Source organism: Sebastes fasciatus, chromosome 8 (assembly GCF_043250625.1).
Source record: "Sebastes fasciatus isolate fSebFas1 chromosome 8, fSebFas1.pri, whole genome shotgun sequence".
In the NCBI taxonomy this organism is placed as follows: domain Eukaryota; kingdom Metazoa; phylum Chordata; class Actinopteri; order Perciformes; family Sebastidae; genus Sebastes; species Sebastes fasciatus.
Window position 1 is genome coordinate 11861702 of NC_133802.1, and position 12511 is coordinate 11874212.

A 12511-nucleotide genomic window follows, 5' to 3' on the forward strand; every position below is an offset into this window, starting at 1 on the left:
TGCAACACATTTTCCTTCAGGATACATAAAGTTCTATATAATCTTATGTTAACAATATTGCAAGGCCTCTGTCAGAATAATACAAAACCGACAAAAAATATAATTATCATTGACTAATTAAATTACTAATTAGACAGTTTAAAGGTCAGTACAATACAACAGGATCTTATTGAAATCATGAGATTACAGAGTTATGCATTTTTGGGTCTTTGGGTGACAATTCCACAAAACACGTGTTTGCAAATACCTAAATCTCTGCTGAAATCACCTGACTTATTTTGGGCTGACCGTTTTATTATTTCTAATTCTCTACGGATTTACTCTGAAATTCACGTTGCTAATGATGAATAAATCCACCTCATTAAAACTCTAAAAAAAATACTTTAAAGTCGTAGAAGCTCTATTAGCTGATACATTTAAATATGATGCTGTGATTGAATATAATGTCTGAAATATTGAAGTGTAAAAAGAAGTTGTTCATTTCTGTGTCATTAGAACAATAGGTCACTCAGTCTGCTAAGAGAAGCTGTGGAAAGTGAGGAATGCAGCGTTAATGAGGATTATTGAAGCACTTGTGACTCCCTAAATTCATCCGGCTTTGTCCTTCTACCCCGAGAACTAGTTTTTTGTCTCCGTATTGTGTGTGCCAAACACATTCACTGTTTAAACCTCTTTTTTAAAACAATGTCAGCATTCACAGCAAATCCTATTCAGTCTTCAGACCCTCATAATGAACCCTTTAACTCCCTTCAGGCCTCAACATGTATGTACAGACCCATGAAAGCATACTGTAAAACATTGCATCATATGAAACTAGAGGTACCAAACATGTCATACTAGCTTGTCATGAAGGAGGCTAAATAACTCTCCAAACTTGCACTAAATTTTGTTAAGGAAAAACTGTCATGGCCATTTTCAAAGGAGTCTCTTGACCTCTGACCTCAAGATATGTGAATGAAAATGGGTTCTATGGGTACCCACGAGTTTCCCCTTTACAGACATGCCCACTTTATGATAATCACATGCAGTTAATCCAAATTATTATGCCGTGAAATCAACAAAAGTCAGCGTCAGGCTTGTGCTTGCTCGCTCTAAATATACCTGAACGAGCATCGCTCAAAACAGTGAGGCGACACAAGTCAGCTAAAACCACAATATCACTCTATATTTCAGCTGCTTGGCAGTAATGTTAGCTGACCAGACGAAGGTCTCTCCATGAACATGATTTAGATCTGATCCTAGTGTTGGCTTTTCCTGCCTAAGTGCAGGCTGATGCAGCGGAGCTCTGCAGCGAGTCTCCTCTGCTCTCTCCGCCCGCAGCCGGAGAGAGCAGAGGAGACACCGGCACCCGGTCGGTAACGAGAAGCCTACGTAAATCTCTGTAGAGCTCTGTCACTTCACAAGACATGGAAAACCTCTGTTGGTCTGGGGGAGCTGCAGTAGTTATTTCTGCACAAACGTCCCCTGTGCATTCACTAGATATTCTCAGAGCTAAACTAACTCTTCTGCAGTGTGGAGTGAGAGGTGGAGCGAGCTGAGCTGTCTGAGTGAAGGCGAGCAGGCAGAGGAGGAGGGTACAGCGGCTACACGCGAACGCGCATATGGGAGCGCGCATGTGTGACGACCCGCTACATTTATGCGCGTACAAAGTTACAAATAGTCCCTTTAAATGTGGGATGGGCCAGGTGTTTGGCATGACCCAGAAATTAAAATAAATTAACTAACTAACTAACTAACTTAATGGCATATTTTTTTTTGCATTGTTGTATTAGTATTTTAACATAAGTAAATGATGTGCATAGTTTCTGATTGAGAACACCTGAACTCGCCTGCAGTTCACCAGCCTGTCCATCGGGTGGCGCTGTGAGTCACAGTGAGAGTTCGCGGAGCAGCTCAGAAGTAGAGCGGCTCCTCTTTGATTGGAGGAAGTGATACATCAACAAAGAAAGATGGCCGAAGTGATCGAGCTGCAGAAGCTGAAGGTTGGTAGAGACATAAATGTGTTTTTATTACAAACATTAGGCGCTTTAATAAGTTATAATCATCTTGTAACCGATGTTAGGTGTAGCGCCAGAGAGTGAAGTTACAGACAACTGAGCGGTTTGAGGTATAAACGCGTCCTCCGGTAGTGAAGAGGAACCAGCCGGCGTGTGTTCACGTTGTTCATTCAGCTGCGAGGCGACCGGAGAACAACCGGACAACCGAGAGATGTGTGTTCAATACACACCGTGAAGGTTAATAAGCAGCTCGGGATTAGTTTAAATTAACAGATAGAAGTGTAATGTTTGATTAAAACTGTAAAAGTAGCCCCTGTTGTTAGAGGTATAAAGTGTCCCGCCATCTGTGTCCGGGTCCGGTTCAATGAGCGACGTCGTTAACCGGAGCGTGTTTCACCTCCGTCGGTCATATAACTCACGTTTAGTGCTTCTGTTCCTCCGGTTGTTCACTAGCTGCACACCTTCTACTATAAAACTAAGTTACAGCAGCGTAGATACTAAACTAAACAGTGGTAGGAAGTAAGTACATTAACAGCTCAGTAGTTTTGAGGTACTTGTGTTTTTTACTTGAGTGTTTTCATTTGATGGTACTTTTTTATATACTTCTACTACTCCAGTATATACCAGAGGGAAATGTACTTTTTATTCCACAGCACAGTTACTATTCAGGTCAAGGTTTAGCATGTAAAACATAAGATCAGTTTACATTTTGTTATACATACTTATTATTATAAAGCTGTGTCCAGTGGTTAGGAATATAATATTTACTCCACTACAATTATTTCACAGCTTTAGTTATTATTATTATTATTATTATTACGTTATGGATTAATTTACACACAAAATAAATGGTGATCTCATAAAGTATGATGCATATATTAAATTACCAAACAGTGGATATAAAGTAGTTAAAATTATCATAAAGACCAGTAAAAACATTTAAATGCTGTATCAGTATTAATGATCTAATAATATATTATCCTGCATAATCAAATTAATTTTACTGGTAATATTTGTGTACTTTTACTTGAGTAACATTTTGGGTGCTGGAGTTTTACATGCAAGTATTTGTATATTGTGTTATTGGTACTTTTACTTTAAAATAATAATAATAAATAATATAAAGAGTTGAAATACTTCTTCCACCATTGAATATACATTGTATAAGTAGTTAAAATTAGCTCTACATTGACAACACTAAAATGCTGCTTACATAAATTTATCATTAATATGTATAGAATATATATAGCAGTCTGAGTGGGGTCGTTTTGCTTAAGGAGTACTTTTACGTATTATACTTTAAGTACAATTTGATGCTAATACTTCTGTACTTTTACTTGAGTAAGTGTTTGAATGCAGGACTTTTACTTGTAATGGAGTATTTTATACAGGGTTATTTCTACTTTTACTTTAGTAAAAGTATTCTGGTGCTCAAAGCATTGAAAATAACATTTAGAAAAGTCAATAGCAACATTGCTTTCCAGAAACTTTGTGCGTGTTACTGTGGATAATCTGTGAGCAGTTTTATTTGGGACTACTTTGTACTGAAGAAATTGTCCCAATGAAAATCATTACCAGCAAGACTAGGTTGTTAAATGGTGCTTGGTGTATTAAAAGTAGGCTACTGTTTCTGTCTCTCTTGTGGTTTTAGCTTGCTGAACTGCGGCAGGAGTGTGAGGCCCGAGGTTTGGACACCAAGGGAAACAAAGGAGAGCTCATTGCTCGACTCCAAGCCTATCTGGAGGAGCACGGTGAGGCGACACCTTTCACATTTAGACATGGTGTAGATATGCAAGTGGATGGATGGACTGTAATCAGAAACACATGGACTTGATCAAATTGAGATGATTTGTGTTTACTTACAGTTCTGATATGAGATGCTTTTAGCTCCTGATGTATAGTGAGACAGTGTCTTGCACATTGTCTTTTATAGATTCTTTATTGTGACTAAAAGCACTGATCTCTCCTTCTGACCTTCTTCCTTTCTGCTCTCTGGTGGTGCGAACATTTCTTTATCCCTTAATCCAACCAACAGAGGAAGATGTGGATGTAGATGATGTGCTGGCAGAGGATACGGAGGTAATGTGATTGATGCTTTCCTTTCACCTCTCAGACCTCATTAGACCATTTTGTGAAGTTTTGATAAATGTTTCCATTTTCCTTTTTAGGACTTCAATAAAGTTGAGAGTGCCAACAATGTCAAAGATGATGAGAAGGATTCTGAGTCTACTGAGTGCGAGCCGTAAGTTTATTCTCATTTAGTCTACAACAAACAAACAAAATATATCATGTTCATTAGTGAGCTTTAGGGGTGCTAGGCCAGGCTAGCTGTTTCCCCCTGCTTCCAGTCTTTATGCTAAGCTAAGCTAACTATCTCCCAACTGCCTTCAAGGAAGCAAATAAGCATTTCCCAAAGTGTTGCACCATTCCTTTAATTTTGAGTAGTAACGTTTATTTATGACTACACAATAGTCCTTAACCTAGGATTGGGCTATATGGCTGAAATTCATGTTTTGCTCATTACGCGTACATCTTGTCTAAATGGCTTCATGTGGGGTGTTATTGGTCATCAGGTTTGGTGTAGAAACGTCCCACATGGTCAGCCCCAGACTGATAAACACAGATTTATAATGTGTCTTTAGTTTTCACCACTAATCAGTCTTTGGTCATCACACTTCTTTCCATGTTTTTTTCTTACAGACCTGCTGATAAAAAGGTGGTGAAAATAACTCCTCCATCAACTACCGGTGAAGTACGTATGACACATTTGCATGCACTAAGAATTCGATATTTTAATACAGAAATCAATGTCACATGTGGAAGTGATATCTGGGCTCCCAAAAACAGGAACTGCTATACACCGTAACTTTCAGCACTCTTCACAAGTGTGTAAGGGTGTGAAACCTTAGAACTCATATTAATACATGTTAGATTCATTACATCCAAATATTCATCAGCAGAACCAGCACATCTGCCAGCAGCTTGTGTTCTGATTTTAAAATCTTACCTTTTGTTGAGCAGAGACTACAGAAGAGAGCTGAACGTTTCAACCTGCCTGCAACAGCTGAAAGCAAAAAGGCCATACGTGCAGCAAGGTAAGTCTTTACCAGGATCCTCCCATCTGACTTTATTTTAGTAATGTTGCTGCATCCCCAAATCTCTGGAAGGACCCCAGTGAGTACAATGTTAGCGTTACTCACAAGAATGATGGTCAAAACTAGAAAAATGAAATTGTAATAAGCTGGAAGTACCTTTTTAAATAAACCCCCAGGTAAACTAAACTTGAGTAGTAAAACTATTAATCAAACTCAGTCTGTTGTAAACGTCTATCTCTGTTTACAGACAGACTTCTTGGTTCAACGTTGAATCAACATACTTTTCCTGTGCAATGAGGAATTATAACCCCTTTGTGCTCTCACTTTTCAATTTTATAGATAATATGATCTGGCAGAGAATAATATGCACACTAATATTACAAAGAAAAAAAGTTACAACATGAAGATGCATAAACCTACGTACTTGCAATCGTACAGAAACAATGCATTCACAGGGTATCTCTTGCATAAATGCTCTCTGTGCATGTGTAATACTGGGAACTATCACTAAATACCCTACATGAGCCAACATGGTGTCATCAGTCATTCCTTGACAACTTCTCTTCTAATCTACAGATATATGCTTGAAAGTAATCAAAACTTTAGCTCCCCCTCAATACTTCACTTTCTATTTGTTTAAAGAAACCTGACATACTGTATATAGCCAAAACACAGTAAACTGAGTCAAGCAAGTCTATACGTCCTCACGGAAAAGTCAAGAACAAAAAGAGGAAGTGCAGCACGTTCAGTTGCAGAAGAAAACAAACTATCCTTTTGTGAAAATGCAGAACATTCCCTTTTATTGAAAAGTGTACATATTCTACATCACGCCATATTTACGCCCATAAAAACATATTATTGACACTTTGGGAAGTGAAGGAAAATGACCTATAATACCAGAAATGTGAACCTGTACACTTCAAAATAAAAGTCTATGCCCTACACATTAATGCATCAGTAATTAGATCACTGTTATCATAACTGATATAAATGGTAGCCAAAACTCTGAAAATAATTCCCAAGTTGGCATAAACTGGATTTATATTTAAAGTAAATGTACACCATGTTGAAATGAGTATGCTATTTTTCTTCAGGTTTGGTGAATCCACTGAGAATACCAGTCCCGCTTCAGGTCTGTAGTCACTCTTTGCTCTTTTACTAAACGGATTTTCTATGTTCTCAATTGAGCCAAAAATGAATGAACAGTGAACTATGGTTGAAAGGTCTCCTGTGATTTTAATATTATTACTTTCCAGGAATACATCAGTCTTTGTTTTGGATTTCTCACCATAAAGACCACCAGAACTCTATGTAAACTCTATGTAGAAAATTATGTTTATTGTTGGTTATCTACGCCTGGCTGAGATTATGTATGCGTGTGTGCATCTGTCTGTCTGTCCACGGCTAATCTCACATACTGCTGGACCCATCAGCCTAATGTTTTTGTGCTCATTTGGGACTGCATGCTCAAGGACCTCTTGTGGTTGCAGTGATTCACTCTTTTTGAAAAACATATTTTATTGACTATTTTATAACGTCATTGACTGCTGACTCCTCACAACTCTTTACCGGCCGGTAGGGGCCGCAATTGCTCAACAACTGCTTCAATCTGGGATCTTGTTTCAGTTACGGATTAGCTATTGTTCCTCGCGTTTAGCAAATGACCGAGCGCTTACTACAATGGAGCGCGTCTTCTCATGTCGGTAGGAGGACAGCTAGTTAGCTGTTAGCAGCCGGTGGGCAGCAGAGTCCTGCAGTGTGTTTGGCTAACGGCTAACGATGCTAATACAGCTAAGAGAGCTAAAGGCCCTGACACACCAAGCCGACATCAAAGAACAGCAATGAAGGCCGACTGTTGCGCCGCCTTACGTCGCATTTGTCTTGGCCGACAAGTTGCATTTTTGATCACACTGCAAAGACTACAGCCGACGGCCAGTTAACACGTACGTTCTGCGCTTGCTTGAGATGAAATAACTCTCTAGACCAGCAGGTTGTGGTAGTCTGTATTGGAATGATCAGATGAGATGAAGATGGAAAAATACTTTACTACTTTACTCGTTGGCTTGCTTTCCTCACTTTTGTTTCTCTTGTGCACTGATTCTCTTAAGCTGAACAGCCCATCAGAGTGATTTCTCTCACAGACGAGCTCCCGACACAGGCAGACAAGAGCCGATGGTGCAGACAGAAAGCAAAACTAGGCCGACACACGCTCACCGATGGCTCCAAACTGTCCCGACAGCCAACCGTTGGCTTGGTGTGTCAGGGCCTTAACAGCTAACGCAACTAACCACAGCAGCACTGGCAGTTTCTGTTCAGAGGAAGCGTTAAACAGTTAACATGAAACGTTGACGTGAACTGTACACTGTGAACTGCAGTTTAGCTGCACGGAGCTGGTGCAGACAGCTGCATAGATTAATATGAGCGTGCATCTGTTGCGTGAGACGTGCGACAGAAAAACACATTGAATACGCTTACGGTCTAACATTACAGATAGTGGGTCGTTGCAGACACACCTGGCGGAGATCTGCATTTTGCTCAGTGCACTTTACTAGTTTTTTATGTTATTCTTTCTTTACATTACCTTTTTGGAAGAATTCCCAGGAAATACCAGGAGATCGATTCCCAGCGTCCAACCGTATAACAAACACTAGTCTGGAGTTGCTAGAATGTAACATAACATCATATATATCATGCTGTTTTGGCAACATAAAGCTTTAACATGTTTTTCATAAAGTTTATGTTAAAGGTCTCACTGTTTTCTATCTGCAGCTTCTCACCCCACAATTTTTTTTAAATCTGTCTCCCAAACAGGTGCAGTTGCGAACAGTAAAGCCCCCGTAAGTGTGGCATCATTTAGTTGACACGTTTCTTTAAGTCCTCCAGTTAATGAGATGATGTTAATTGAACTTCTTTTGTGTCTCATGAAGGTGAACGTCGATCAGCTGAAGAAGAGAGCAGAACGATTTGGCATGAACGTTTCATCCGTTTCACAAAAGGTGACTACAGTCTTAAGTTTAAATTTTTCACACGTTTAGATATTTTTTTCTGCCCTTTTGGAGTTTTAAATTTGCCATTTTTTTTCCAGATTGAAGAGGATGAAAAGCTGAAAAAGAGGAAGGAGAGGTTTGGGGGCTCAGTGGTTGCAGGTTCAGTTGGATCAGCCGAAGTCGAGGTAGGTTTTTCCCCATTCTTTAAATTTTTGCTATTGTTTAACGTGTTCGGTTATATTTTATCACAATGCAGTGAGTTAAACATAAAAGGGCAAGAGGGATTGAAGGGGGAGCGGTTGTGTTTTAATCTTGATGTTTTCTTTCTCTTTTTTCTACAGGCAAAGAAAATGAAGCGTGCTGAAAGATTTGGAAAAGTGTGAATAATGTCTTAGAGTCTGTTTTTTTTGTAAAGCATTTTCATTACTGCACAACAGAAATCCCCGACTACGACAAATTTCACCGATAGGGTTCCTGTAAATCAAAAGTATAATTAAATCAAAGATAAATTTGTAAGTTTTATCATGGTTTGGAAAACAAACATTTAGGAAAAAGCTTTCAATTATTTACTGAGCCTCAAGGTCAGTGGTTAATGTAAATTGGGGGGGGGGGAACAGAAAAAAAACATTTCATTCAAACCTCCTATTTATTATTTACTGGAGCATCATTTTCTCAGTCCTGGGAGGCCTTCAAGCATGTTATTTTTCATTTTTGTTACTTTTATGTAGAAATTCAAGGTGTGTTTCTAAATACATGGGCAGTATTCGCTCCTGTGTAACATAGAGGTTTTGTTTTACTCCTCTTTCCTAAACTTACTGCTCACTGCTTTTTCAAATCTGCAATGAAGTCCACTCATCAAGTCTTCATCCAGCAACTAGTCAAAGAGCTCCTGCAGCTGCTTCACAGTAACAGCTTTCCACCTGTTTAGGTGGGATAATTAGTTATCCATGTCTCGGGTGATTCCTTAATTTTAAATCAAAAAGGTGCATTAAATCACCCACAATTCCCCAAATCAAACAGAAAATGTGAGCAAGTTGAAGCAAATGAAGGCATTGACTGTGAAGCATCTGCATGAAGTGTGAACTTTCAACATCTTTGCTTGATAAAAGTTGTCTTAAATCTAGATCCAGACATTTTGGTCCTTTTGAGAGTTCATTACTTCTGCTACAGTATGCAGGACTAAAACGTTTCTAAAAATATTCTCTCATTATAATCCATGCAACAAGAAAAATTCTAATTTTTGACTGTGGAAATAGAAAATGTGTTATACATTCCTTCAAAAGCCAAGAAAAAACAAAAAAGTAAAGTCTAACATTGAAAACATTTAGTTTATGATAGTTGAAAAAGTAAATCCTGTATTTCTGTTTATTGGAAGTAATGCAGCTAAACAAACCTTTTTCTAATAATCCATTTAAATGATTTAACTCACTTATTTGTATTCACTGTGCATTTAATTGTACTTTTGATTTAACAGATTACCTATTATGTTCCTGTTATATCTTTGGGAATCCAATTGGTATACTGCTTCAGTTATCTGTCCATTTTATAACATTTTGTGATTTAAAATAAATTGTTTTCAATTTTTGGATATCTGCTTCATTTCACTTGTTTTTTTTTATCCTACAGTATGTGTATCTTTATAACACCCACTTGGGGTTTATCATAGAGGCATTGACTTGATGATGAGAGTAAAGAGAAACATAATTATTCATTATAGAGTAATAATTAGTCACCTTACCTGTATTATTCTCCTCAGTACTGACTCTCTTATGAATCCTTTTGGTATCGTAGACATTAATACCTATAACCATTTAACCTGTGATGAACAAACCTTCAGGGTGATCATTCATAAAATTAGACAGGGGTTCTGTAACCATTATTTATAGTATTTTATCACATAAACAATTTTTAAATCAAATTCTGTATATGTACAATTTGATCATGATTCTAGATTTGGAAATTAAATTGCTGGTGGCATGTGTAAGTGAAAATGCATGACAAAGTGTCAATACTCCAGTGAGCGATGATCCAAGTGTAATAACAATTCTTGCTTTATGGGACACAAAATGTGCTCTGGATTGGCCTCTCAGGGATTCACAGAAGTGTAGAATTCAGATTTTGGATTTAAACTTGGCTGCTGTGAGATTTGAGTTACTTTAGACTTGGCTGAGGCTGAAGCATTCAGACTGTACGTCCCACTGAGTTATTGTTGGCCCAGATGTTACACAAGTGAGGGTACTGTCACTAATGAATTCATACAAATCTGACAGTTGTTTCAGTACCACAAAGAGGGTACAAAACACATCATGCTTATGATTGTATTTACCAAAAAAAAATGATAGTCAGTTTCAAGTTTCAACCTTATTGTCACTTGCACAACAATTACAGTGAAGCAGTAGTTGGCAATGAAATTTGTATTTCTCAGGCTCCCTCCTACATTGCTCTTTAAATATGGATAAAAAGAAAATCACGCAAGTAAAAATGAGAATCTAAGACATAAAATAGTTCAGAAGTTAAAATATAATACATATAAAATAAAAAAATTATATTATTTGTGTTAGACAGGTGCACAGTAATTGCAAAATTAATAAACTGTAATGTTTATTAATTCAGTAGGTTGTCTAGTGGTAGTGTAAAGTCATTGTTTCTCCTTTTTGTGACATTATTGTGACTTTTAAATGTAATTGCAAAACTAAATAATTATAATAAGAATCACAATAGAAATAGAAATATGGCAGGGGTTAATAACACATTAAAGAAGAAAACCTTAAAGGGTAACTATATTAAAGGTTTGCTAGTGTGCTGCATGGTTTGAATGTACTGTTGCATTTAATTTATTAACATTTTAAAGGGACTGTTTGTAAGAGTCAGAAATGCTTGTTAACAGCGACACCTGTGGCCGTTAAGTCAACGAAAGTCAGCGTCGGGCTCGCGCTTGTGCTCGCTCTACATAGAACGAGCATCGCTCAAAACAGTGAGGTGACACACGTCAGCTAAAACCACAATATCACTCTATATTTCACCTGCTTGGCAGTAATGTTAGCTGACCAGACGAAGGTCTCTCCATGAATCACTGCTGATCCTAGTGTTGGCTTTTCCTGCTTCAGCCTCCTGACCGCGGCTGGAGGGAGACACCGGCACCCGGTCGGAGACGATAAAGTAACTCTCTGCGGAGCCCCGTCACTTCACAAGACATGGAAAACCTCTGTTGGTCTGGAGGAGCTGCAGCAGTTATTTCTGCACAACGTCCACTCGACATTCACTAGATATTCTCAGAGCTAAACTAACTCTTCTGCAGTGTGTAGTGTGCGCGCATGCACGTGAAGTGGTGCGAACTGAGTGAAGGCAGGCAGGCAGGCAGAGGAGCAGAATACAGCAGAGACTCCGGCCCTGGAGACCAAAGCTACGGTCTCCCCCGCGTCCTCCGACCGCGGCCAACACTGTTTTGCAAGACTGGCTTCACTAGATAGAGCTTTGCGGTTTTGGTGCTTCCGTGTAGTTTGTGTTGGAGTCTTGTCTGAACAGCGTAGCCACACATGAGCACGCATGGGACACCAACCCGGGGGATTTATACGCGTAAGAAGTTACAAACAGTCCCTTTAATAATTATAATAAGAATCACAATAGAAATACAAATATGGCACATTAAAAAAGAAAACATTAAAGGGTAACTATATTAAAGGTTTTCTAGTGTGCTGCATGGTTTGAATGTACTGTTGCATTTAATTTATTAACATTTTAAATATACGTTTTTCTGTTAGAATTTGGTTATCTGTTATATAATAAAATGTACTTTTGTGGACATGAATTTATAAAAAAATTAAAAAATAAATATTTTTTTATCCATCCATCCATCTTCAACCGCTTATCCGGGATCGGGTCGCGGGGGCAACAGCTCCAGCAGGGGACCCCAAACTTCCCTTTCCCGGGCCACATTAACCAGCTCTGACTGGGGGATCCCGAGGCGTTCCCAGGCCAGAGTAGAGATATAATCTCTCCACCTAGTCCTGGGTCTTCCCCGTGGTCTCCTCCCAGCTGGTCGTGCCTGGAACACCTCCCAAGGGAGGCGCCCAGGAGGCATCCGTGCTAGATGCCCGAACCACCTCAACTGGCTCCTTTCGACGCAAAGGAGCAAGGACTCTACTCCGAGTCCCTCACGGATGACTGAGCTTCTTACCCTATCTCTAAGGGAGACGCCAGCCACCCTCCTGAGGAAACCCATTTCGGCCGCTTGCACCCGCGCAATTGCACCCACACAATTTTTGTTTTTATGGCAAACTTCATAAAAAAATCTACAGAAATGTTACAACAATATGAACATCTATCCCCACACATGATGAATGGGTTGTTTTGATGTTTTGATGGCCCCCTGCTGGTCATCCGCGTTACTGCACCACCGACGTTACTACCCGGTGTGACGTATGTTCCTGTG

At 39.0% G+C, this 12511-nt stretch overlaps 1 protein-coding gene across 1 annotated transcript; it reads left to right on the forward strand.

Moving 5' to 3' along the window:
• Positions 1-1832: 1832 nt before the first annotated feature.
• On the forward strand, positions 1833-9667 carry sarnp (SAP domain containing ribonucleoprotein). The gene is made up of 11 exons (XM_074643403.1): positions 1833-1982; positions 3649-3748; positions 4033-4076; positions 4166-4239; positions 4698-4749; positions 5019-5092; positions 6187-6224; positions 7904-7929; positions 8020-8088; positions 8178-8264; positions 8421-9667. The coding sequence occupies exons 1-11, from the start codon at positions 1950-1952 to the stop codon at positions 8460-8462; spliced, it is 639 nt and encodes a 212-aa protein (XP_074499504.1). The 5' UTR covers positions 1833-1949; the 3' UTR covers positions 8463-9667.
• Positions 9668-12511: the final 2844 nt, after the last annotated feature.